The 27,699-nt window shown below is 40.7% G+C and overlaps 3 protein-coding genes across 4 annotated transcripts in view; 2 read left to right on the top strand and 1 right to left on the bottom strand.

The window, feature by feature from the left end:
* Positions 1-5,559, top strand: part of LOC146514434 (transmembrane protein 132D) — a 40,064-nt gene extending 34,505 nt beyond the window's left edge. Inside the window, exons 7-10 of one of the 2 annotated variants that reach the window (XM_085169053.1) lie at positions 424-604; positions 851-964; positions 1,052-1,243; positions 4,042-5,559. In XM_085169053.1, coding sequence (XP_085025179.1) covers positions 424-604; positions 851-964; positions 1,052-1,243; positions 4,042-5,526 — 1,972 coding nt within the window. In that variant the 3' untranslated portion in view covers positions 5,527-5,559. Of the gene's footprint in view, positions 1-423; positions 605-850; positions 1,244-4,041 lie in introns of both variants that reach the window. The other variant, XM_085169052.1, reaches the window with a different exon arrangement.
* Positions 5,560-7,733: 2,174 nt separating this feature from the next.
* Positions 7,734-11,968, bottom strand: LOC146514433 (general transcription factor II-I repeat domain-containing protein 2-like). The gene is made up of 2 exons (XM_085168989.1): positions 11,134-11,968; positions 7,734-7,825 (listed from the first exon to the last, which is right to left on the bottom strand). Exons 1-2 carry the CDS (start codon positions 11,966-11,968, stop codon positions 7,734-7,736), a joined length of 927 nt encoding a protein of 308 aa, XP_085025115.1.
* LOC146514432 (zinc finger BED domain-containing protein 4-like) lies at positions 9,857-22,091 on the top strand. Its single transcript, XM_085169055.1, has 3 exons — positions 9,857-12,681; positions 12,719-20,091; positions 20,187-22,091. The coding sequence occupies exon 3, from the start codon at positions 20,607-20,609 to the stop codon at positions 21,906-21,908; it is 1,302 nt and encodes a 433-aa protein (XP_085025181.1). The 5' UTR covers positions 9,857-12,681; positions 12,719-20,091; positions 20,187-20,606; the 3' UTR covers positions 21,909-22,091.
* Positions 22,092-27,699: the final 5,608 nt, after the last annotated feature.

Raw genomic sequence — 27,699 nt, 5'->3', positions numbered from 1 at the left:
ATAAACAAACCACTCAGCCGTGGGATCCTGTTTAATTTAACTTCAATTCATTTAGCGGAAAAGGTCACTCAGCATGCATCGTACCTCTATAATAGCAACAGCTTCACTGCTGGTCTTCGGTTTTTCTTCAGCTTATCAGTCCTTATTGTTAAAGAATAAATAAATGATTTTTTTTGTGTCAGTTGTATGTACACCACTGGAAGCAGGTAGAGATAGCAAGTCTGGCTTTGTTGGTATAATTTCTCCACTCTTAACTGCAACACATATATATTTATAAGGCTTGCAGTCATTCTGATAACCTGTGCTAACTGTCTACTACTGTATATATTTAAACATATTAAAACAGGCAATATACTTCTATATCCACCTGTCTGCAAGAAACGTGTAGCTCATTGTGTCCCTATGCTTTTTTGTGTGTGTCAGGTCTACATGGGACAGTGAAGAAGAGGAGGAGATGAGGAAAGGCAGGGGTTGCATGCTACAGTATCAGCACTCTACAGTAAGGGTGCTCACACCCTTTGTAGCCCAGCCTGACACTGAGGCACTGCCAGACCCGCTAACTGGGGAAAAAACAGTTGAATACTTTCTGGGTTCTGATTGGCAGGTACAAGCATTTTAACATTTCCAAATAAAGCTCACTTGTCAGCAGGTTTTATAAGGCTTGACATGCCCATTCTTCAGTTTCATGCTTTGTAAGTATAGGGAAGTCATAGTAATTATACACTGTCACATTTCAAAAGAAGAGGATGATAGGTTTTCTCTATATGCTTGTGCTAACTATGATTAAAAGTCACCTGACCTTTTGCCACACAGTGCTTAACCTTTTTTTCCTGTTTGTTTTGATTGGCAGATAGATGTGACCAACCTTGTACGCTATTCTCTAAACATAGCAGATCCGGATATAGCTAGGGTGCAGGATGGGGTGGTGCTGCAAGGAAGGGCTGTGGGCACTACCACTGTACAGGTGAGTCATTTACTGTGTGTGTGTGAGTGTGGTGTGAGCATTGTGCAATATCCATCTTTAACTGGAAGAAGGATGAACTTGTTGCAGGTGCTGTCCCCTCTGACGTCAGCGGTCCTGGCTGAGACGAGCATCAGGGTGGTGGATGATAAAGTGAGTGTGACACAGCTCGGAGTGCAGTTGGTGTCTGGGCTCTCTCTGTCCCTGCAGCTCAGTCCAGGGAGCAACAGGGCTATTGTTGCCACGGCAACCACTAAGGAGACGATCGTGCAGCGCAAACAGGTGAGCAGCTGGAAAATTGTTTCACACAAAAGCATGCCAGTTTAAAGCACATCTCATTTGTTCATGATGATACTTAACAAGCATGAAAATAGAATTTTTCATGCATGTTAATTTGAGAGTTATTCATTTTTAGCCTCACTGCAAACGTTTCACTGGGAAAACAGAATAACTGCTTGATCATATGATACTCAATCACATTTTTTTATGAACTGGATTAGTAGATCTACCAAGTGAGCATGAAATGTATTCTAAAATTGAACTGATAACTGATAGAAAATACACTCATGTTATTTGAAAAAGTCCCTCAACACCACTCTCTACCAAAACATCCATCTATCCATCTGATCATGTGTATGTGGCAGTTGTTTTTCCATTTGTGTTTCCATCCATCCTTTCAATCAAAGATGAGTGAGGGCCTTTATGCTGCCATTTTCATTTTTATCTGATAAATAATATTGTTTATTATGATCAGCCTCATATCATTGTGAAAGAGTGTGCAAGAGTGCCCCTAGAAAAAAAAACAAGTTGAGAATCCCTGATATGAACTTTTCTTTAAAATTGCATCTTTGAAAATTCTGATCTACTGCTGTGGAAGTGTCTATCAGACTTGTCCCCATAGGCAGGATATCATAAGACAGCTTAGCTAAGATCACGGGAACTCAGAATTTGCAGATTTTGTGTGTTTAAATGTTGATTGTGAGAGTGCACAGTCTGTCTTTTTTCCTTCTTTTTCCTAACTTTGTAAGCCTTTGTCATAAAACATCTTTCTGTCGTTGTTCTGTGGAGGTATAGACATTTAACAAGTAGCCTCCTGGCATTCATCACCAAGCTCCACTGACAAATTCCCTCCTTTTATTAGTGACACCAGCCTGGAAACAGTTATTCAGATGCATGCATAATAAAGCAAGAGCATAAATAACATCATTGCATTCACAGACTTGTCTCTGTAGTCCAACATTGTTTGTTGTACTCTTAGCAGATTTAAAAAGTCTAACTAAAGTTTAAGAAAAAAAGTTCCACTTTATCATTTGAAAACAAGTCCTCATACACTACATGTCATTTGTGTGTTATACTGTTGTTTTCAGAAATTTACATATACTGATTATGGGAATGAATGCCATGGTGGTTTTGATGTTTTATTTGAACTTTTTTTCCCCAGGATGGAATGATTAAACAGCACGTCTTTAGTGACTTTAAAAAAACAAGAATTAAGTTTGATCACAAATTTGATGTTATTTTAGATTTTCTCTAATCCACACATGGCTAAAAGTACACATACAGGCTCAAATATATACTTATACCTCTACTAATAATTGGTAAGATGACTCTCAGCAGGTTACACCTCAACTGCATGCTTTTGGTAGCCATTAAAAAGCTTCTGGCATAATTCTGTCTGGATATTTGACCGTCCTTCTTGGCAGAATTGGCACAGACCTCGGTTTTAAGCGTAATCCGCAAATGTTTAATAGGGTTGAGATTGGGGCTTAGGACAGAGGCAGAGGTAGATGATTTACTATGGTGACACCTAAAGGGAGAAGCCAAAAGCAGAAGAAGAAGAAGAAAAGCCTTTATGGTTTGTTATTGTCTGAAACATCCCAGTGTGAGCGCATTGCAGGTTGGCTTTCTCATATATCATGAAGGTTTTCAGCTTCTTTAATCGCAGTCTGAATTTCAAGGATTGCAAATTAAAATGCAAGAAGAGAAATGCCTTGGGTCATAAATGCACTGTTCAGCATTAATTTAAGGGTTTTTTCCAGTTAGGGTTCAGCTGTTCCTTCACACAAGGAGCAGAGGTAGTATAAGCAACATAAAAACCATGTTTCTCATTGAAAACCTTTTGAGACAGCCCTTAAAATTACACTTGAACTTGCCATAATAAAGTAGCCGTTATTAACATATCCTAAATATTCATCCTGCAACACAGATATAATGGCCTCCTACAGAAAGAACTTGAATTAAAAGTACTGCCGCAGCAGAGCAGATTCCCATACCAGTGACCTCAGGGGTTTAATAATATTTGTGTTTTCTCCTCGCCTCTTTGAATAGGAGTTCTTTGTGTTCACAGCTTCGACCATCATCTCCAGCCACCATGCTGTGTGAAAGAGCGGGAGAGGCAGACAGGGTGCATAGATGATCATTTTAAAAGCTCACTCACACATTTAGCCATGGCAGCCTGCCCATTTTAAACCAGCTCCCTGTCGCAGGCATGGGGCAGCAATTAGGCGGTCCATAGCTGCTGGAACGACAACTCACTTTACCTCCAGTACACAGTGACTGTTGCTGATCTGCCCCGTCAATAACAAACTATTAGAACCATGCCAGTGCCCATGACCAGCCAATTGTGTCTGTGATGGCGGGGTGTTAATGTTTTGCTTAGGGCCATTCATAATGTATTCAAATCCAAAATATAGGTTAGGTCTTTGGCGAGTCAGTAACTCACATTAGCTACAGGAAATAGATCACTGTGCATTAATGTAATTTGACTGGCCAATTCTGTTCTTAATGTGACCCATGTTAATAAATTTTTCTTTTTTGGGTTTCTTTTTGAAGGACGTTTATAAGACACTCATAATATCTTTATGGTATGAAATGCAATTCAACCAGAGTGGATAGCTTTAGATAAACTACTTACTGGCATTTACTCTGAAGAGATTAACATTGATATTATATACTTTAAAGGGATTGGCATAGGCAGTTTAATGTTATTAACAATAATGAGACTATAGCCCAAGGGAGGTATTGACCGCCGGTATTCTGACCTGATTTTCTACATATAACCTTTTTTCTTTCTTTCATAGGAAGCATTGGTCAGCTGCTGGGTTTCTTTCAGCGATGGGGCAGTTGCTCCACTGGACCTGTTTGACCGCAGTATCTACTCTCTGACTGTTTCTACCCCAGATGAGCGGGTGGCCACAATACGCCGCACTCCACAGTCAGCATTTGTAGTAGCAGAGGGTGAAGGTGAAGGCCAGGGGGCGCCAGTGAGAGTGGAGCTGAGGATCTGTGAGGAATGCCAAAAATCTAAAAGGAAAAGCAAGCTGGCAGTGGGCTCGGGGCTTCTCAAGATCAACTTACAGAGTAGTAGCAGAAGTGTAGCAAGAGAAGGGAAAGGAAGCACTGACAGAAGTAAGGATTTAAATGGCAGTGCATCAAAAGTGATGGGCAAAACAAGTACTGCTGCCACAGAGATGGATAAACAGCTCAACAAGGCCAACACATCTGATCAGCAAGAGTCTATTCTGGTAAAAACTACCACTCCAACGACATTTTCAACTAGAAATCCACAGGCCCATGTTGTCTGGATTGGAAAGACAACCAAAGCACCAAAAGGTTCCACCTATACTGTTTCTACTGCAGATTCTCCTACAAGAATAAAGGAATTAAACTTAAATACACAACTTAGCACTGCCAAACCCACAGCAACAGTGGGTGTTGTCCGTAAAGAGGAAGGTCCTGGGGTAAGCTATGGAAACATGCTTGACAACCCCGATGCCTCTCCTGACAATGATACTCCTAAGGTAGAGGTTAGACCCGAAAAGGAGCCTCCTAAATCTAAAACTCCCAAAGTAATTGAGAGTGACCTCATTAGGACATTCAAAGCTATGACTGACATGGAAATTGGCATGTATGCCTTGGTGGGGGTCTCCTGTGTTGCCATCTTGGCTTTTCTGCTCAATTGTGCTTCTTATAGTCTCTGTTTCAGGAAACAAAAGACCCCCATACAGGCGGGCACAGCCCCCAGTGGAGACACAAAGGATCACAAACACGACTGGGTTTGGCTTGGGAACAGCAATCACAGTGCTCCTGCCTCAGGTGCCCCGGCTCAAGTGTCCACAGTAAAACGTGAGCCTCATTGCCCTCTGCAGTCCCGCCACTCGATAGATTCCATGGGTCATCACAGCCTGGAAGGCACTCTGCCTACAGTGAGCGCCACGGCTGTCCCAGAAAGAACTGCAACCCTAGGACGAAGCAGGAACAGCTCTCAGCACCAGCAGTTTCAAGGAAAGGCAATCGACCCCATGGCAAATCATTCAGCTACCCTACTGGCGAGGCCACACCGCAGTGAGCCTCTTCATTCCCCCACCAGTAAGAGAAACCAGGTCCAGTTCACCACCTTCACCACGCTGGACATCAAGCACTTGGCTGCGCTAAAGAAGAACGGTGTTGAGTTAGACTGGGCCAACCGGCAGAAGCAAAAGCAACAGCAGGCCCCCGCTGAACCTCAAACACCTTTACCTGACATGCCATGGCCTGTAGTCAAACCTCTAGGAGAACCCCAGTGAGTTTGTTTAGGTGTGTGTATGTGTTAAGGATGTCTTTAATTTTTCTTTATAAAAAAAAAGGGAAAAGGATGTATATGTGATTACATGAATGACATTTTCTATATAATGTGCAAACCTGTGCACATGAAGATGAAGTGATGTTTATTAGTAAGATTAAAAGAAATTTGCATGTTTCATCCTCTGATAAAAGAAACCTATAGGCTCCGATTTATTTCTGTAAATATTAACAAACACTCTCTATGCTATGTTACTTATTTCCACATTTCAAATAATTCAAGGCAACTGCATTTTCATCTCCTCTTACTTTTCAACAGTTCTGTTGCTCCTGCAGAAACAGCTCCAGATATTGCTCAGTTCAGGGTAAAAACCAGTACAGGAGGGACTGTTTCTTGTTAGTAATTCTATTCTTTTCCAGCCTTTTGTACTTTCTTGTAGGACTCCTCTAGAGAATACCTGAGGACTCTGTGCAATTTGTCAGAGAATATGCAACATTTATCAAGTTATTTTGAGCAATCTGTCACTACAGTCTCCGCCAGATATTTATTCAAATCAAATGCAGGCTATGCAAATAGTCTGTGCAGAGTTTGAGATGGACATTGTTCCTGAATTTTTTTTAACAGCGATACCTTGGGCTTTGGGCTTCTCCTGGGGGCCTGCTTCTACAAATTGTAAAAAACGTGTAATCTTGGTCTGCTCTCACAGTGCACATATTCATTCAACTGTAAGATTTTTCACGTGTGAATGAAAAAAAAATGCCTTTTTTCTCTGTGACATCCTGCTTTTTTAAAACCAAAATGTGATGTGTATTTCCTGCAAGATTCTATCAATAAAGAGAAAATAGATTGATTCTTTTTATAATTGAAAATGGATTTAATTCAGCTACTGTTTTTGTTTTTTTAAATAGTAAAGTGATTCATAGGAAAGTACAGTGAATGGTTTGGATTACAGGCTAAAGCTTTAGTAGGAATTTGAGTGGGATTTGATTATGTTTAATCACAGCTGAATGTCATTTAAGGTTGATTTTATCATAGAAATGTCACTCTGACAGCAATGTATTTGTTGTGCTTGCCAGGATTTTGTCCTGCTGTATAAAATGACTTGTACACTGAGAGGATGAAAAAACTCAGCAGAAAAAAACTGATTCTCATTCTGTGTAGCCTGACTGTGTCCCCAAAGAATTCTAGGTATTTTATCAATGGTTCAGGCTTGCATATTATATCTCATGGCTCATTTGTCTCTTTTTCTCCAGCCCCCCTTCCTGTGTCTCTGAGGTGACCACAGCTACACCTTTTTAAAATTGCATTCTGTAACTGTGATGCATAAACAACCTCACCAGCTTAAAGAAGCCCAGATAATCTGATGCCACGCACCTCAGGAATTGGCAGCTTTGGATATGTCGGCGCACATTGTCACTCTCTGCTGCACAACAGCATCGGGTGGATTTAGAGTGTTGATAAAAGCAATTTTAATAACTTTCTCCCAAATTCTCTACCTACAGGCCCAGCGTTTTTGTATGTGCACAACCCGTCTCTCCTTTCCAGTCGATTTATCTGTCCAGCAACAGTAGAAAAAGTAAACAAACAGAGATAAGCGGTGATTTAAAGCTGTCTCTGTGCTGGATCATAGCCGAGCATCTTTGATTGTGGACCTTCTGTATCAAACAGGACAGAGAATTCCGAACTCAAAGGTTCAGACACAGAACTGATTAAGATATAAAAGCTGCACAGTTTGTGTGACAACAATAACAAAATATGTCTCACCGTGCTTTTCCACTGAAATGCTGTGGCTTTTTGGAAACCTTTTTGCTGTCAGATTCATCCAATCTCAGTCTCCTACATATAAACTAAATGCCATTTAGATGATGTCAGCATGAAATGTTTGGCTTTATCACAGCTTTGAGAGAGGATTTCAGTTACTCATACTCTTCATACAAGATTTTGCTGAAAAAGGAGTGGTTGGAAAACAGCATTATAAAGCATAATCCCAGCCACTTTATACTGGCAGTACGGTAATCCGTTGAGATCCAGACGCACAGCAGCCGTTACTACTGCATATAATGAAGTTTGTAAATCATAAATTGTATGTGAATTTTCAAACGAGACAGGAGTTCCTTAGTATCATTACAGCTGGATCTGTAATCTGGAGCATCAGCTCCCTGTTGACAGATTTAAGGGATTGGGGTCATTGTGTTGGAGGATTAATGTGCATTAGTGGACCTCTATGGCACAGTCCTGATGATGTTGGCCATAAGAGACAAGGTCACTTATTTCACGAGTCTGCTTTTCCAGAGGTGGAACACCTGGTTACAGATGGAGGATGGTGCAAATGGAAAAAAAACCCCACAACAACAACTATTTATTACCACAGTGATACAGAGCATAAAGAGTTTTTCCTTAATGTGCATATATAAAGTACTGTGAAAAAGTCTTCATGTGACCCCTCATTTATTTATATGTTGTTGGGTAAAAGGTGCAAACATACATGAAAATACAATATACAAGAGTTGAGGTCTGTGCTCTGGGGAGTCCAATCCATGACTCTTAGTGTTCTGTTGTGTGTTTTTTATCCAGGTACAATTTACTGAATTAGCGGTGCCACTGCCAATCAGACACTTTGCAGATGGTAATGCATGGTGGATCCAAAACCTGATATTACTTTTCTGCATTCATAATTAGTTTGAATGCTTGAAAAGCATTCACAGTATTGTTCTTCTAATCTTTATTATTATTATTTTTAAATTTTATTATCTATTTCGTACGTTTTTTAGACTCCTACTACAAAAGCTCAGAAAGTTTGTTTGAAAATCAGAAGTACAGGCTTTACACTGTCACCACGTCACTCCACAGGCATGAAAACTGAGAATTCAGTAGACTAGACATTGCTGCTGCTCACAGTGAAAGAATTTTGTCAATACGACGTGTACTTTTCATTTGGGAAGGATTTGTTTCGGGCTTACTTTTCTGTTTATTTTAAGCAGCAGAAGTGAGGCACATGTCTGTGTCTGTCTGTGTGGTGCCACTTGCTGGAGTCGCTATAGCAACTAGGCTCACACCTGCCTGCTTAACAAGCTCTCTCTCACTCAGCCAAGATTCATCTTAAACACTTCTCTTTCAACTGCTGCTGTGTCCACAGTTTTTGCTCTACAGCAGGGGTCACCAACCTCTTTGAAAGTGAGAGCTACTTCTTGGGTACCGATTAATGTGAAGGGCTACCAGTTTGACACACACTTCTCAAATAACAAACTTCCTCAATTTAACTCAATTATGTGTTATCATTAATAATTAATGATATTCATCTATGTAAAGACACTAATTATGTTAATTATTTTTCACCATAATTATAAAGAATGCAAATAGGAAACAAGGTAGGAAACATAAATATCAATATGCAACGCTTTATTTCTATAAATCTCTGCAAGTATTTACATTTTGAAGTGATCACTTCTACAACATTTTCACTTACCACTAACAAATTTGAACAAATCATGCACTGTTACATACATTATTTTTGTATGTATGTAACATACAAAAAATCAACTTTCAAATTTTACAGAACTTTTCACCAAATTGGCAGCATTTTAAAGCAAATTGTCACATGTTACACTTAACAAACACATTTGTTTTTCAATAATTAAATTCAACTTTGACATGACACTGTAATGTTTCCACTGAGAACATCTAATATGGCTTTCTTTGTCTGTTAGTGGGAAACCTGGCATTGCATGCTGTTCACCAGTGTGTTGTAATCTGGGGTATAACTTGACACTGCAACTCTGAGTGAGTTTTGCAAATGTGCATCAGAGAGGTGTGTTCTGTGTTTGTTCTTGATGAAGTTCATGTCAGAAAAGGCTGATTCACAAAGATGGGTTGAACCAAACAGGCTGGCAACCTTCATAGCTGCTGTGCATACACCACTGTACTTTTCTGTGTCAACAAGGCACCAAAAGTTTGGTGGACCCTGATAGGCTTTGAGGTGGATGTCATTTTGCAATGTTACAATTTCGATTTCCACCTGTCCAGCATCCAAGCTGAACATTGAACTTAGTTGCTCAGCAATGCATGTTGTGTCCACATTCATGAAAGGATTGGAAACAAATGAGACACATGGCTCAAGCTGATCAAGATCACAAAACCTGTTCTCAAACTCTTGACCAAGTCGGTTTATGACTTGAGTGTACTTTTCTGCAACTTTGTCAAAAGTCTCAAATGCAGAAGCATTGTCTTTCAGCACCATCTGCACAGAGGGAAAGTGCAGCACCTTTTTTCTCTGTAAATGCACAGAGAAAATGCTCATTTGGGCTTTAAATCCATTTAAAGCACATATCATGTCAGCAACAGTCTTACCTAGTGATGTTCGATTCGTGAACGAATCGTTCAATACTCGAGAATCACTTTACTGACTCGTGAATCATGATTCACAAGCCCAACTGACTCACTGACTCATCCCTGTTTCTGTTAGCAAACTAATTCGCTTAGTAGAAATATATCTAGCTTATAATTAAAATTGTGGGGGGGAAAAAACAACAGCCAGTTTCTTAACAAAAGCATTTCTGCTCTGAACTGGAAGAAAAAACCCTGAGTAGAAGCTCACATCAAGAAAATAGCTCCTCAGTTCACAGTAGCATCGCTCTGCTAACATGCTAACAGCACATTTGAGCTACTCACCCCCTCCCTTCCTGTGCTGAATCGTAAGCGTAAGCAAATCACTCAGGACTCGCTCACCCCCTCCCTCCTGTGCTGAATCATAGAGCGAACGAATCACTCAGGACTCACTAACCCCCTACCTCCTGTGCTGAATCATAGAGCGAACAAATCACTCAGGACTCACTAACCCCCTCCCTCCTGTGCTGAATCGTAAGCGTAAGCGAATCACTCAGGACTCGCTCACCCCCTCCCTCCTGTGCTGAATCATAGAGCGAGCGAACGAATCACTCACTCACTCACCCCCTCCCTCCTGTGCTGAATCGTAAGCATAAGCGAATCACTCAGGACTCGCTCACCCCCTACCTCCTGTGCTGAATCATAGAGCGAACGAATCACTCAGGACTCACTAACCCCCTCCCTCCTGTGCTGAATCGTAAGCGTAAGCGAATCACTCAGGACTCGCTCACCCCCTCCCTCCTGTGCTGAATCATAGAGCGAGCGAACGAATCACTCACTCACCCCCTCCCTCCTGGCTCACAACTTCTTCTTCTTCTTGGTTGGCAACCAATGTTAAGGTGCATTACCGCCCCCTGGCTCACAGCTCAGTGGACATTTAGATGAGAAAATATATATTTAACACATTTAAGGAAAATACTAATAAAATACAAATAAACAAAATAAATGTTTATTAAGCAATTTTGATAGGAAATTGCTTAATTTTAGAAATGTTTTTGCTCTTTTTTGCTCTATAAAATAGTTGTTTTTTTAGAATCATTCATCTTAACAGTGGGATTTACATGAAAAGAGAAACAAATTAAGTTTGAGTGAAAATGTAAATTTTTTGCACTCTCTGGTCAACTGACTCAGTGAATCAAATGACTCAAAAAACCCGATTCACTTTGGTGAGTGACTCATTAAAACTCGATTCAGTAAAAAGAATCAAATTTACCATCACTAGTCTTACCTTTGCCTTGCAGCTCACAGTTCAAATGGTTCAGTTTCCCAGTAATGTCTGTTAAAAACGCAAGGTCAAGTGTCCACTCAGTGTCCTCCAGCAGAGATGTGTCTTCCCCTTTGGATTGCATGAACTCCTTGATTTCACCCAAAAGTGATAAAAAACGAAGCAAAATCCGTCCCCTGCTGAGCCATCGGATTTCCGTATGTAGTAGCAGGTCACCATATTCAGCTGACAGCTCCTCCAATAGCACCTTGAATGTTCTGTGCTGTTTAGCTCTGGAGCGGATGCTGTTTATGATCTTCACGACAGGAGTCATGACGTGCTCGAAGCCGATCACCTTTGCGCATAACGCCTGTTGGTGAATGATGCAGTGGTAATGCATGAAGTTTGGGAACTCTGTGTCACCTTTACAGTGAGCGATGAATCCCGTATGTAGGCCGATCATAGCAGGAGCCCCGTCGGTAGTCGATGATACCAGCTTTTCCAACGGTACCTTTTTCTTCGCGGAAAACTCCTTCACCGTGTTATAGATGTCAACTCCCTTCGTAGTTGTCTTTAGCGGCAGTAGTGTCAGAAGTTCTTCTTTTGTGGAGAAACCATCAAATACCATCCGGATAAAGACCATCAGCTGTGCTGTACTGCTGCTGTCGACGGACTCGTCACACTGGATGCTAAACCAACTGCACTTTGCCAGATCCTGATCCAACTGATCGGCCAAGTTCCCGGACATAGCCGACACTCTTCTAACAATTGTAGTTGCCCCCAGTTGAACATCGGAGAGAGTGGAGATTACATCGTTTCCATATTTTTCGTCTTTAAGCACAGTTTTTGCAATTATCATCATTGATTCTTTGAAAACCTCCCTGTCTAAAAATGCCTTCTTTTTAATCATGAAATGTGTAGCTCTAAATGAGGCTTAGGTTGCTTTTTGAGAGTTTTTCACCGGTCTCATGAAAAAAGACTGCTTTTTGCTCAAACCTGCCTTTAATTCGCGGGCCTTTTCCGCTCGCAATGTGCTTCCCTTTGGGTAGTTAGCATGGTAGCTTGTGTGACACGTTCGGAAATGTCTCTCCACGTTGTGCCGCTTTGCCGTTGCCACAGTTGCCCCGCAAATGAGACACACACATGAATCTTTCACGGTGGTAAAAAAGAACTCTTCCTCCCATTCACTGTGAAAATTATATGTTTTCTTCCTTTTTTCCACCATGTTTTCCTCATCTCCTCACCTTTGCCTTTGCTGGTCTTCACGGCAACTGTTTCCGTGGAGACCAGCTAGCACTAAATATTAGATCATGATCTAATATTTAATAATAAACATTTTTATATATATATTATCTCTAACAAATTAACACCAATGCAATTGTGATTAAAAAAAACAGCAAGAAAAAATAAAAATAGATGCAGCTTACTGGTAAGTTGTTATGGTGAGCTACTTTTAGAACAGGCCCGCGGGCGACTCATGTGGTCCTTGCGGGTGACCTGGTGCCCACGGGCACCGTGTTGGTGGCCCCTGCTCTACAGCCATCATGTTACCCTCAAAACGTAGCTATTGTTGTTCTCTTTCCAACAGTATGTCTTCCAAAACTCAGAGATGTAAACTCTTACAACTGTGTCGATCCAAGTAGAGCAATAAACTTCTAACTGACCCATATAAACACATTATATTTTCCGTAGGAGTTTCAACACCAACAGTCTTAACAACAGGAAGGACCCCACTTTGTAAATCGCTCCTGATACACACAGCAGATATTCTGTATTTGTCTTCAGCAGGGAAATTGTAGTCAGTTGTTGACTTTAAGAATATTTTTTTGTGACTGAATGATCAGAACTGAAACTACTTACCTGTGGTTTCAGCTCTGTAGTGGATTCCCCCACATTTCAACTAATCCAACCTCATTTAATGTCTCCCTTTTTTAGTCTGTATAGTTTTCAGTCTGTATAGTTTAACTCCCCACTAAAATCAAAATAATCTGAAAATTAAAAAAGACGAAGATTAAACACTATTTTACGTGCTCATTTAATGCCAGTTCCCCTCTTTCTTTGTATTTCACTCACTCACTGATAGTCACTGACACACAAAAAAGAACCTATTTGTACACTGATGAGTCTAGTGTATTTTCTCTCTCTCTCTCTCTCTCACTCACTCACTCACACACACACACAGAAACACACTGACACGTAGGTCGTGTCCAAATTCATGGGCTGCATCCTCCTGAGGACCTGGCCTTCGCGGTCTACGTGGGCCAGGTCCTCAGAAGGTCGGGTAGGCCGGAAGTAAACGGCTGGGGAAATTGGACGGTCTAGCCTTCTGATTAGCGTCACCGCTGTCCCGGTGGAGTTTAATAAACTCGGCCGTCTGTTCCTTGCTATCTAAATTAAAACAGGACACTGGCATAAATTCTCGACCGTCTCATACTTCTGTTTAATTAGTTTTCTGTTTGACGTTTAGTCAGCTGTGTAAAAACCAAGGAGGAACCCACCCGGGGATTAATAAAGTTTTATTTTATCTAATCTAATCTAATAACTTTAATCTCAGCCAAACCGATTTACTCACGAACAAACAAAACACTGAAAAAAGCCCAACAATAACATTTTTAGGTTGTCTAAGTGACTTATATATTACATTTAACCTGAGTAGCGAAAGTCCACGGTGATCTGAAAATGATGTGCCGGGAGTTGTGCCGTTCTCGGCGGCTTCAGTGACCCTCGAGCTCTCGGCTAGCTATCGAGCTGGTGGGTAGCAGACGTCTCCGAAAACGTCGAAGCACTTTTGCAAATATGCGATATCTTGATAAACCGAGCAGATATTTGATGTTTACACAGCTACTTTCTCACCTGAAAATATGTTAAAAGTTTATTTTGTGGCCCAGAAAGATTAGTATGAGTAATTTTAAAACTTAGTAGTGGCCGCCATTGTTGGAAACTCGAGTTTGGCTGGGCTGCGCTATGAATTCTGGGATATGGTAGGCCACAAAAGACACACCGACCCATCCTTCAAATTCGGGGAAAAGGAGGACGCATTTGTCGGCTGCATTCGGAGGAGACTACGAATTTGGACAGCCTTCGGCGCGTTGCTGTGACATAATCGGTCTACAAATGCGGCCTCAGGAGGATGCAGCCCATGAATTTGGACACGACCATAAATACTCACAGATGCCATTATTGATTGGTATTCAAACTGACTCTCAAATTTCCAAACACCACCCGAACGCCTCATCTGTTTTTAACCCATCACTGAGCCCAACTGTCCTCATTCCGCTTTGCCCTCTGCTGTGGTAAGTACAATACACTCAGTAGTGATGGGTCGGTTGCGAACGAAATGGCTCTTAGAGCCAAATCTTTGACGTGAACGACGCGAGCCGGCTCCTTATCGCGAGCCGTGGGGTTTTTCTTTCTCTCACCCTCTCTCTCTCTCGCACTTTTTTTTTGCTTCACTCAGCATGCGAGCCTTGTGCTTTGCGCTGGGAAGAGGGGGGAGGGGCGGTAGTTACACTCAGTAGCACAGGAACAGAGCCGGAGGGAGAGACATAGAAAGAGAGCCAGGGACAACAACGTCACATTAGAAAGGTATAGTAATCATCCACAACTATTTTCAGTTGTAGATGGAAAGGATTCAGAAAGTTTATTCATGCAGGTCCATATGACAGAGAATATGCATGTTCTTTTTGTTTTCATATTATAATTTATATTTAATTGTGTTGTGGTTTGCAATATTTTGTGTTGTTTCACTTTAAATTTGTAAAAGAAAAAAACTGAAAATTTAAATAGTTAAAAGTTGAAATGTGAATAGTTGATTTTTGTATTATATGATTTATTTATTACATTTTATGTGGAGTGATTACGGTGGCCCCTAGAGACAAAACACGTACAAACTTCAAATCACGTACAAACCCTGGAGCACGTACAAACTCCAAAACACGTAAAAACTCCAAAGCACGTAAAAACACGTACAAATTCCAAAACACGTACAAATTCCAAACATGTAAAAGCTCCAAAACACGTACAAACTCCGAAGCACGTACAAACTCCAAAACATGTATAAACACAGAAGCACATAAAAACTCAAAACACGTACAAAAGACAACAGAAGTGCTCCAGGATGCTAGGGGCAGTATTGAGCTTGTGTTACCTAGTGGCTACACAAGCCAGCAAGTACCAACGACCGGATTTGGTGTGTGAAATGAACATTTTATTTTTTAATTATTTGACTATATATGAATGCTTGTATAAATACATAAACAATACACATATGCTTTCATGCTTTCAATTGTGTAATTTAAATGATCTAGGTAGCTCTGTTTTGGAAGTTCAGTTCATGCTAGAAATGTGTTTTGGAGTTTGTACGTGTTTTGTCTCTAGGGGCCACCGCATATATTTATATATAAACATATATAAATAAAACCACTTTTTTTTTTACATTAGTAATTCCTTTTGTGCATAATTTTATATTATTGTTAATAATAAATTAATTAAAGCAACAAAACAACCTGAAGAGCTGGTTCGGAGCCGAAAGAGCCGGCTCTTTTTAGTGAGCTGAACCAAAAGAGCCGGTTCTCTAAAAAGAGCCGGAAATCCCATCACTAACACTCAGTGCTGGACTGTTTTATTTTTGTGTTGGTAAAAATACATGTCTGACATTTAAACTCACATAACAAGTCGTTTTAAAGTTCAGCAAGGTTAAAAGAAAAAAGAAAGACTAAAAAAGAATGACGTTTCTATCACTTAGGTTTATAAAATTTATTGTTAGCAGCAGTGCTAACGTTAGCAACAGTGCTAACGCTAGCTATAATGCCTTAGCAGTTGTTACCTGCCAAGAAGAGTATTCCTGTGATAGTTATTGGTGTTCAGTGAGACAAAAGTACAGTAACAAATGAGCTTTGTTATTGCCAGTGTGGCTCAGTTTTAACAGCAAGAGGGCTAGCGCTGCTAGCGCTAGCTGCAGTGTTAACTCTAGCAGCAATGCTAAGGCTAGCAGAACTATAACGCTAGCTGGAAAAATTTCCATGAGTTTTACAGTGTACCAACATGTGAACAAGTTGAGTGTGATTTTCCTCAGAGCTGTGCAGAAGACAGTGTGTCTGCAAAGACCAATGCTGATGGTGTCAAACAGGCAGGTCAACATGTTTCTGCACATGTACAACAGGTATCTTATGCTGATGCCGTAAAGACTGGACTGCAGCATGAATTTAATGAACAACATGAGGTGTCAAGTGCTCCACAGGTGGGTTATGCTGATTTTTTTAAAAGAGGCTGTGATGTGGCAGGACCCTCCCATGCAGACACAGTGAACCTTGAAAACCAGCCCTCTGTAACACATGTCTGTGCATCTAACAGCCAGGCTCATCCTAAATATGGAGACTCTAGAAACAGTCAGTGCACATGCAACTCACTCATATTTCTTGCTTTGATTCATGATGAAAACTTGACTATAGCTGACCTTAATCTGGTCTTGGATAAAGGTGATATGTTATACAAAGAGGCCAAGAAAAGATTTCCCAAAAATATTAATTTGGCAACCGATGAGCTTCCAGACAAAGTTGATGATCGCAGGTCCATATATCATGTTGACATGGCACAGCCTTCCCGGTATGGGACATATGAAGAACCTCCAGAGGAAACAGTAGATACATTTCTGAGCTTAGAAGCAGGACTGAGCAGCCTGTTGTCAGATGTGCAGTATGCCTTACTGATTACGAGTGGATTGTGTATCGCAGTGTTCAGATCCAATTCAGGCAAATATGGTTTCTTTGATCCACACTCCAGAACACCCAGTGGTCTTCCTCTACCACTATGGTCACGTAATCGTGGCACAGCAGTGATGCTGAAATTCTCACTCCTCAGTGACATGATTAAGAGGCTCCAAGATTCTTATGAAGGGATTGAGATATCACCCTCTTTGTACCTATGAACTGAAGCCTGTGCAGTTCTACCTTATGAGCGCAGTCAACCTGAGTGATACTCAGACACAGTCTACAGACCAACAGCTGCCACTGCTGTGGCACCTACTCACTCTGATACAACTGTTGATGAAGCAAATTCCTCTACTGGGTGGCTGTAGCTCAGGTGGCAGAGCAGGTCAGCCACTAACCAGAAGGTCGGTGGTTTGATCCCAGGCTGCCTCCTGGCTGCATGCCAAATATCCTTGGGCAAGATACTAACACCGTGTTTGCCTACTGGTGGGGGGCCGGTGGCGCCAGTGTCCGGCAGCCTCGCCTCTGTCAGTGCGCCACAGGGCAACTGTGGCTACAATGTAGCTTGCCGTCACCAGTGTGAATGTGTGTGTGAATGGGTGAATGACTGAATGTAGTGTAAAGCGCTTTGGGGTCCTTAGGGACTGAATAAAGCGCTATACAAATGCAGGCCATTTACCATTTACTCCAAGGTGAAACACAACCACTGATCTTACTGAGATCTCTCAAATGTCAATTTGTACACCACTAGTAAAACAACATGAAGTCCAAATGACTCAGTTCACATCACATGAAGCTCTTCAGAATGAATTTCCTAATATACCAACTGAAGAACCATCCAGTGAATTTAATTTCCTTAAATCAAGTTATGCTTTTTCATGTTGATCAAATGCTGCAATAAAAAATGGTGCTGCCTGTGATCTTTCTGATACAGTTTTACAAAACATCTGTAAACTGACAAAAGTTAATAAACAGCGAAGGAAAAAAATGAAAGGAAGATTAATGGTATCAGAGAAACCCAGAAATCAGAGAAAAGAAAACCAAAAAACGAAAGAACGACAAAAGTACGCTTCAAATAAAGATTACAAAGAAAAGAAAAAGTCTTGCACAAGCACGGCATATAAAAACAACCCTGAAGTTAGACAGAAACAATAACAATATATTAAAATATATTTTTCTGAGAACGCTAAAGTTAGACAGAAACAACAACATTTTAAAAGGCGTTACTGTGAGAACAATGAATTCAGACAAAAACAACAACAATATATGAAAAGACGTTACTGTAAGAATGATGAATTCAGACAGAAACGACAACAATATATTAAAAGACGTCACTGTGAGAATACTGATTTCAGACACAAGCAAAAAAACTATATCACTAAAAGGTATCAAGACAACCCAGAATTCAGAGAGAGACAGAGATCTTGAGTTACTCAGCATTATGCACATGACAATGCATTCAGAGTAAGACACAGACAACTAATGAAACAACTAATGCGAGACAGGTATCAAAGTAATCTTGCATTTAGGATTATGCACAACATGAGATGTGCCATGAAAATAAAAAGGAAATACAGATGGGTGAACAGACAAACCCAAGAGAGTGACAACAGTTTGATCAACTAGGCCATATCTGTGTTCAAATCACAAATCAAAGCTGGACCATCATACCCATGTACTGTATGTTTCAAGACTTCATTTCCAAACCAAGTGCGACCCTGCACAAGGTCCAATTATGTGAAATACCCACATGTGGCTGCAACATGGTTTGTTCATGTTTGTGATGAAAACTGCAGAAATGAGCAGTGCAATGTGCCTGATGAGAGAAAGAGAGAGTGGATTTGTCACACCTGCCACAATCATCTTAAAAATGGATCCATGCCAGCACTTACTGTTGCCAATAAACTGGATCTTGCTGATATTCCACCCGAACTGTCTGATCTCAACATACTGGAGAGACATCTCATAGCCAAGTGAATACCATTTGCCAAGATTTGCAATTAGAGGAAATGTGGTCTGTGTCCCATCAGAGGTACAGGAAACTGTTGAAGCATTACCTCGATTGAGAATTAATTCTCAGGTGATGAGAGTAAAACTGAAGAGACGCTTGTCTTACAAAGGTCATCAGCTGTTTCAGACTGTAAGCTGGTCTAAACCTGTGCAAGCACTGCATAAACTCAAGCAGATTCACCCACAGTATAAGGATGTGAACATCAGAGATGATGCTGAGCTATGTGATCCAACACTTGAATATGATTGGACTTCTTTAACTTATCAAGACCTTCCCTTCATTCATGTTTTTAACACTAACATGCGTAAGATGACCGAGGGCCTACACAAACATCAAGATTATTTTTAATTTGCAGGCTCAAGGGAAATATATAAAACATCAGGTTTTTGTGTTTGTCCTATTTAATCGAATGGACATTATCGTGTCTTATAAAACTCTGTGTGTGTGTGTGTGTGTATAATTTCAAAATGGCTTCATCAAAACCTCATCACAATACCAATGAGCCATACAAGAGGCTGCCACCCCTAACGGTGAAAGTGGTGTATCTTAAAGAAACCCCTAAAGTCACTGGCTGGCATTTCTCTGATGGAAGTGCAAGGCCCAAAGCTGTCCACAATAATACAAGTGCGGCAGTATGTGACGGGACAAATGTGTTCAGATTTGTTATATTTGAAAGCTTGGCCTCCCAAATTAAAGAGGGTAAAACATATATAATTAGAAATTTTAGAATGACCACATTTGGAAGCACAAGAACAATGCTTTCCAGTAAGGGGCACGGCAGTGTATGTCAGTGCGCCCATCCAGGTCAGTCAGCAGCTGGAGGACGAAACAAGGCTGCTTCTGGAGCCACCTACCGCCTCGATCTCACTAACCAACATCAGCCAGTCACAGATGATGTACGTGACAGTGAAGGGATGGGTAACAGCTGTAAGTGTTAGGAGTTGGGTTCTGGTTATGTGGTGTTTTTGTCTGTATGTGTTTTTGGGTGCCTCCCTTTTTGTATGGGTAGGCGGGGCAGTGAGTCACTGAACCTGGCATACCTGTTACTCATGAGATGCATTCTTCAGAAGTGTTCTTTAGGAGCTACCTGACAGAAGACTAGTGTCGGAGTATTGGCGTTTTTGGAGCGTCTGTAATTCTGCCCCTGCCTGCTGGAGCCATTGGATTATTTCTGGTGACTGTAAGGAGTTTTGTTTCCTTCCTAGGATTTTGCCTCATCTGGTTTGTTTTCCGTCTGGAGGTTTTGGCAATAAACAGTACCAAGTAAGCTCTCCAACTCTCTGTAAAGTTTACTTTAAGCTTTTCTCGGTAATCGGGCAAGAACCTCCTAATTCTCACGTCCCTCTTCCTTTTTTTAGATCGAGTGCACTACCTGTGTGTTTTTCCGTCACCTGCACATCCTGGCTCCGCGTCCCCATTCATATACGCTGTTGTATATACTTTGTGCTTGTAAATACCTCCCCATCACTGTCAATAAACTGTCTTCACTGCAACTCTGCCTCTGTGCGTTCTGCTACCTGGGTCCATCTGCATTTGCCATAACTAGGGATGCAGCGATACCGATGCTGGTATCGGGTATCGGGGCCGATGCCATAAAATGTGCGTGTACTCATACTCGCAAAAGTTAACCGATACCATGAATCGATACTAATTTACTTCATGAATCAGAAGGTGGCCTGTACTTTCTGTTGTAATTTTTTAGATTGGCCGCTAGGGGGACATGTCACTAGGGGGTTAGGCAATTGAGACTGGCGGCTCCTGCAGCTACGCAAAACAAAATGTCAGCAGTGTGGACTTACTTCAAAATTTGTGTAGATGACAAAAGCAAGGCAGAGTGCAAACTGTGTACCGGTAAGGTGTCCAGGGGTGGGAAGGAGAGTACATCGTTCAATACAACCAATTTAATAAAACACCTGAGGACACATCATACTCTGGAGTACACCGAGTTTGCTAAGGCTAACGCAAGACCAGAACAGCCCACTTTAACACATGTTTTGGAAAAGCGACAAAAAATGTCTAGAGAAAATCCACGAGCAGTTAAAATAACAGAGGCTCTATCTCATTTTATCGCTCTGGATGACCAGCCACTGTCGGTCGTGGAAAACGTAGGATTTCGCCGTCTTCTCAGCGTACTCGAGCCGCGTTATGAGATTCCCAGCCGCCCATACATCACGGACGTAATGCTGCCCAAACTTTTTGAAGATGTAAAAAAACACGTGCATAACCTCTTGCAGGAGGTTTCAGCCTTAAGCTTCACTACAGACATTTGGACAAGCAGTGTGTCCCCGATGTCGCTCCTCAGTTTAACGGCGCAGTGGATTGATGAGGAGTTTGTTCGTCATCAAGTAACACTGCATGCAAAGTCGTTCAGGGGCTCGCACACCAGCCAAACCATCGCAACTGCTTTCGATAGCATGCTTCAAACCTGGGATATACCAAAGACGTCCGTCCATGTAGTGCTCCGGGACAACGCAAGAAATATGATAAAGGCCATGAGTGATGCTGAGCTGCCCAGCCTGCCTTGTACTGCTCACACTCTCCATTTGGTTGTTCATGAGGGCCTTCTGTCACAGAAGAGTGTTGCTGATGCGGTGGCAGTTGGCCGCAAAATAGTTGGACATTTTAAACATTCTGCTCTGGCCAGTTCCCGTCTGGAGGACATTCAATTGCAGATCAACCAGCCCGCGAAGCGGCTCCAGCAAGACGTTCAGACCCGCTGGAACAGCACCTTTTATATGGTACAGTCATTGATCGAGCAGAAACGGGCTCTGGGAATATTTGTGTCTGAATATGGACTCCCTGATGCGCTCACGGCTCACCAGTGGACACTGCTGGAGAAGGTGATATCTGTTCTGGGTCCATTCGAGGAGTTAACTCGAAAAGTCAGCTCTTCAGATGCCACGGCTGCAGACGTCATTCCAGCGGTCACTGTGCTCCACAGATTTCTAACAAGGGAGACTGACGAGGACCATGGGATCAAAGCAATGAAGGGAACCTTGGCTGCATCTGTCAGGACGCGGTTCTCTGAGGTGGAGGACAACCCACTCTATAGCATCGCCACGTTACTCGATCCCAGGTGAGTGCTGTGCCTGTGTGTGTGTAACTGTTTGACTGTATGTGAATGTGACTGTGTATGTAACTCTGTGTGTCTGTGACTGTATGTATGAATATGACTGTATGTAACTGTGTTACTGCAAAAAAATGGTAAGCAAAACAATTGTCAGCTAACTTTTTTCTTTCTCTGTTTTAGATATAAAAATCGTTTTTTCTCCAGCACCAAAACTGCTGCAAATGCTAAGGAGATGCTAAAACTTGAGCTGCTCAGGTTGCCTGGAGAGGAGGATCATGACCTGAATGAACCACCTTCAAGAAAAGCACGCAGTGACCAGCCCACAACTAGTTTGGACAGCATGTTTGATGGAATTGCAGATGAGCAGGCATCAGCATCGGTGGACAGAGCTGCGGTAGGTTTTAGTGTAGAGTTAGAGACATATCTTGGAGAGGCCGCAATTTTACGAGAAGACAAACCTCTACAATACTGGATGGTTAATAAAGTGCGGTTCCCAAACCTGGCTAAAGTGGCGGGCAGATACCTTTCAGCACCATGCACAAGTGTAGATAGTGAAAGGCTGTTCAGCTCAGTGTCACACATTGTGAATGAAAGCAGAAACAGGCTCACAGCTGATCATGCAGAGATGATTCTTTTCATTAAAAAGAACCTGCCTCTCACTTTCCCAAAAACAGTTTAGTTTGGAGGTCAGACCACTGCTTGCTGACTGAAGTTTTTTTGTTTGATTAAAATGTGGACACTCCGCAATAGGTGGTTCATTAATGTTATGTAAATCTGAAAGCTGTAGACAGTGCCACATAGTTCACTGTTATTTTGTTTGGATATAATATGGACATTGTGCAATAATTTAACAAAAGTGTTTATTTTATTCTGAAATCTAAGTTTTATTTGTTTTATTCTGAACAGAAGTGTTTATTTTTTCAATCTGAAAGTGGGAAAGAGACCCAAAGAGTTCAGTTATTTATTTATTTGTTTTTACAATGTGGTTACTCTGCAATAGGTTCATTAATGTTATGTCTGAAAGCTGGAGACTCCAAAATACTTGAGTTATTTTGTTTGTTTGTTTGTTTGTTTACAATGTGGACACTGGACAATTTAAGAGAAGTGTTTTATTTTTTACTTGAAATTTATTTTTTGTGGTCTTTTTTTATTAATATTTGATTTTTTTATTGACAGAGAATAAAAAAAACTGTCTTCCAATTCATTGTATTTTTCTGTGTGTGTGTGGTAGACGTATCGGTTTTTGTACTCGGTATCGGCAAGTACTCAGATCCAAGGATCGGTATCGTATCGGTTTGAAAAAATGGGTATCGTTGCATCCCTAGCCATAACAGTAAGTTTCCCCACATTAATTTACTACTAACACATTTAGATGTAGCTTAAGGTTTTATACGTTTCGTTTTTACTGTTCCAAGTTAAAGCTAACACACCAATTTTAGGGCACTTTCAAAACAAAAATCAAATGAAAATTAGAGAATGACAAAAGAAAGAGGATAGTTCTTTTGAGATTTAAAGCATGGAGAGCGAAATCTTAACTATGTACAAGTTAAAATAGGACACGGTTATCTGCTGCAATATGCAGATTTGTCCATTTTTAAAATAATTGTCCTTCTCTGTCACATTTAGATGGAACCCTTGAAAAAAATTGAAAGGGAACGGGGGCCAGCAGTCCCTTTGCTGTGCTCACCCCAGTCTATATAGGATCACCCGTGGAGATCACTCATTTGAAAGGAAACAACTCGCACTCATATGGCTTTGCACTTCACACATCAGCATTTACTGTGGTTAAGGTCGGTAAATTACTTTATGCAGTGTCTTCATGCTTTTAGTACTGGTCTTAAACTGGCCATGAAGTTCTTTTTCTTCTTTTTTTTTTATTATCTACAGCCTGGAAGTGGGATCCATGAGATTAAACCGAGAGGTTACAGAACCATTGGCCAAGACCAAGAGGTCCTGGACTCCGATGACATTCCACATATTGTGTCATCTGCTGTATGGCTAAAGGTGTTCCGAGACATCCTCCCTTCAGTAATCCTGCTAAATTACGAACACGGCACCGTAACAGACATTCTGATGCCAGAGGAGTAACGTCCTTTATTATTTTCCCAGCATTTCTATTTATTTAGTTATTTATCTAATGTATTTTTTTAATCTTTTGTTTATCTTTAAGTAATTAGTAAAAGATGAAAATTAAATAGGTTGAAAAAAAAATCAGTTAATTAGTTCAGTGTTTTGTGGGGTTTGTTGATCCTGAATGTTTTAATAAATGCTTTGCAAACTTGGAGCGTCTTATTTAATTTAATTTAAAAAATGTATTTACATGTACTTCAAATGATTTGAGGGGGCAACACTAAATTAGTAAATTCCAACTGAAGAAAATGGAGAAAGATGAGGAGGCGAATAAAAGTTTTTACTGTGATTGCATTCCTGTTTTGAGCGAAGTTCCTTGTTTTTACTGTTATTAGCAGCATCTTGAGTCTGTATTGGTTTCCAAGTCATCACTCTTCAGAGTATTTGTTTGTGTTTCAGTGAATTAGTTTAGCAAAAGCAGACTGCATTGTGCCATGATCGCTGCTAAGAAGATGTTGATGACCCCACACATAGACTGTTTTTCACACTGTTCTCTGGCAAGAGGCTGCTGTCCATCACTTCAGCCTTATTCTGCTGACTTCCTGCCTGACAAGAAGTCACTGATCTACACACCCAGCAGATCAGAGTAGACGTGAAGATGTTCTGGTTTTTCTTTCAAGAATGTAAGATTCTTGAGTTTAGTGATAAAAAGAATATCATATTTCAATATACATTCAGATGTATTCTTTTGTTATTAGCATATACAGATGATTAGCTACTTTCTAATTATTCAACTTTCAACAGTTCTGCACTTTTGTTTTCAGGAGAAAAATTCTGTATTTTTCCATCTCAGTCAACATTTTTAACTTAAAATTCAGCAATTAGTTCATTTCAGTGCATACCTTCAGATTTCAGCATTCACACTGCAGTTTCTTCAGAAAAAGCACTTTCTAGTTCCAATCAATTTGTTTTTATTCCACTGTGACTCGTTGGCCACTTAATTTCTAGACCAGTTCTTGTGTAATTTTCTCTATGTTACCTTTTAGAATGAATTATTGACAGTCATCAGGTCTTTGAAGGAGTTCTTAAGGACATGACTGTCAGATACTGCTCTGAAAGCAGCCGGTGTCCAAAGAAAGCTTTGAAAGACGTCTTGGAAAATCTTGGAAAACTATCGCTCAAGACAGGTTGGAAATATAAGAAAATATAAATGAATGAGCATTGGTTAAAGACTTTTCCACAGTTTTATAATAAAGAAAAAAAACTTATGTTTTTAAACTAAATAACTTTTGTTCTTGTTCTTCTAAAATAAAGCCTTCAAATGTTAATTAATTTAATACTAAAAAAAATATGCTTCAATAAAAGCACCATCAGCTAAGCTAGTTTTAGATTTCACAGCTAAACACTAGTGATGTGCGATGCCACTGATTTCCTTTCCGATCCGATACCAAGTAATATTCAGGGTGGTATCGACGATACTGATCCGATACCTTGTACAAAAATGTTTATTTATTGTATCTCAAATTATAGCGTCATAATGATTACAGGACATCAGATTACTTGTTCTTATCACTTAATAATGCAGAGTTCATCATATAGAAATTTAAAAAAAAACTGAAGTTGTGCGCTATTTGAATACACAGCACTAAAGGACTCTGTGAGAGACGTCTGTCTCGCCCTAGCAGCACCTGTCCCTCTCCTCCTCTTCAGTTCGCCTCAACATACGCTCGTCATATTCTGTGATATGATTTACTCTGAGATGTTTGACGAGGTTAGTGATGTTGCCACAACCATACATGCCAACCCTCCCGATTTTTCCAGGAGAATCCCAAATTTCAGTGCCCCTCCCGAAAATCTCCCGGAGCCACCATTCTCCCGAATTTCTTCCGATTTTCCACCCAGACAAAATTGAAAAACCATATCACAGAAGTCATAGCGCGGCCCAGCCAATTCCAGTTTACAACAATGACGGCAGCTACTTAGTTTTAATATTACTCTTATTTCTCTTTCTGGGTTGCAAAAAAACTTTTAACATATTTTCAGGTGAGAATGTAGCTGTGTAAACTTCAAATATCTGAGCCGACCGACACATCGTCTTCAAACCCCCGCGGTCTTTCGCTACTCAGGTTAAACATGATATATAAGTCACTTTGATAACTTAAAGATGTTATTGTTGGGCTTTTTCAGTGTTTTATTTGTTCGTGAGTAAATCGGTTTGGCTGAGATTAAGGTTATTAGATTAGATTAAATTAATTGTAACTTTATTACTCCCTCGGGAGGGTTACTCCGGGGTTTTCACACAGCTGAATAACTGATTAAACAGAAGTGTGAGACGGTTGAGAGTTTATGCCAGCACCCGGTTTTATTTTAGATGGCAAGGAGCAGACGGCAGAGTTTCACTCCACCGAGGGAGCTCGTGACGTACTACTCGGCTTTCTTTAGACCGCGAAGGCCGGGTCCTCAGGTGGAAGCAGCCTCTGAATTTGGACACCCCCGCTGTTTCCGGGCCGGCCAATAATAACGGTGACATTTAACGTATTTTATCCGATAAATAAACCCTGTAAAATGTATTTATCACCGCCCCAACAGCCCTTTTTAATGTCTCCCTAATTCTCAAGGTTGGCAAGTATGCCCACAACACCTCACTTTTTTGCCACATGTATCGCAAACCACGTCTCAGCTGCTTGTGGAGGTAAAATAGTTAACACAATTACGCTCAGCTATTGTTGTGCGTGCGCACGCCAGTAGCTGCGAGACATTTATACAGCCGTATTTCGCACATGACTATGAAAGGCGGAAGAGGAAGTAGTTCCTTTGAATATAGACAATCCGAATGTTACAGTTTCTTTCCACTCTGTTCCTGTTAATGATAAACTACAAATTTACCCTAAATTACTAAAATATCGATATTTTAATGTGAGAATCGATTCTAGAACATAAATGACTGGTATCGGAGGAATCGATATTTCAGGATCGATCCGCACATCACTACTAAACACTTTAAACTGAGTCCTCAGCTGAAGTTCTGTAAACTCATGGGGCAAAGGGGACTTTCTATTTAACTTTTCAATTTTAAACAAGTTAAAATGATTTGCCATAGTTGAAAGACTTTCCTCAGCCTCTTAACAAAGCAGATGAGTGATAAAGAAGTACTGGAATATGAACATAAGCATAAAGGTAGACAAAAGAGACAGGCACACACAGACACCAGTCTTATGATGAATAAGGAGATGAGAGAGATAACTCATATCACAGGTGGAGGGGAGCTCAAACTGCATGGCAGCTCATTAAGACAAAGTACCTTGTGCTTTCCTGCTATACTCATCACTGTCGTTGCTTGTCATCAGACTGTCAGCGCTCAGCGTGCATCAGAAGATAATGTCACTAATTTTACAAAGAAGGGAACTAAAGACAGAAAAGAAGCTCTCTGTGTTAATGAGACAGATTTTAGAAAACAACTTTGTCAGAACAAAAGAAGAAGCAGTCCTATTTTAGAAAAGAGAAATTTCAGCAAGATGAAACTGTGTACAGACAACAGGTAAACAATTTTGGTCATAATAACTGTTTTATTTTTGATGTCTTTTGAGTACGAAGGCATTAAACAACATATAGTTTTCTAACTAAACGCCTAAGTAACAAGGAAAGTACAAACTAGGACAGGAGGAAACTGACAGGAGGCAAGCTGGGATACAGAAGATGGGATGACTCATTACTGCATGACTGTCTGCTCC

Source organism: Neolamprologus multifasciatus, chromosome 7, assembly GCF_963576455.1.
Source record: "Neolamprologus multifasciatus chromosome 7, fNeoMul1.2, whole genome shotgun sequence".
Classification (NCBI taxonomy): Eukaryota; Metazoa; Chordata; class Actinopteri; order Cichliformes; family Cichlidae; genus Neolamprologus; species Neolamprologus multifasciatus.
This window is presented reverse-complemented; position numbering and strand designations above follow the sequence as displayed.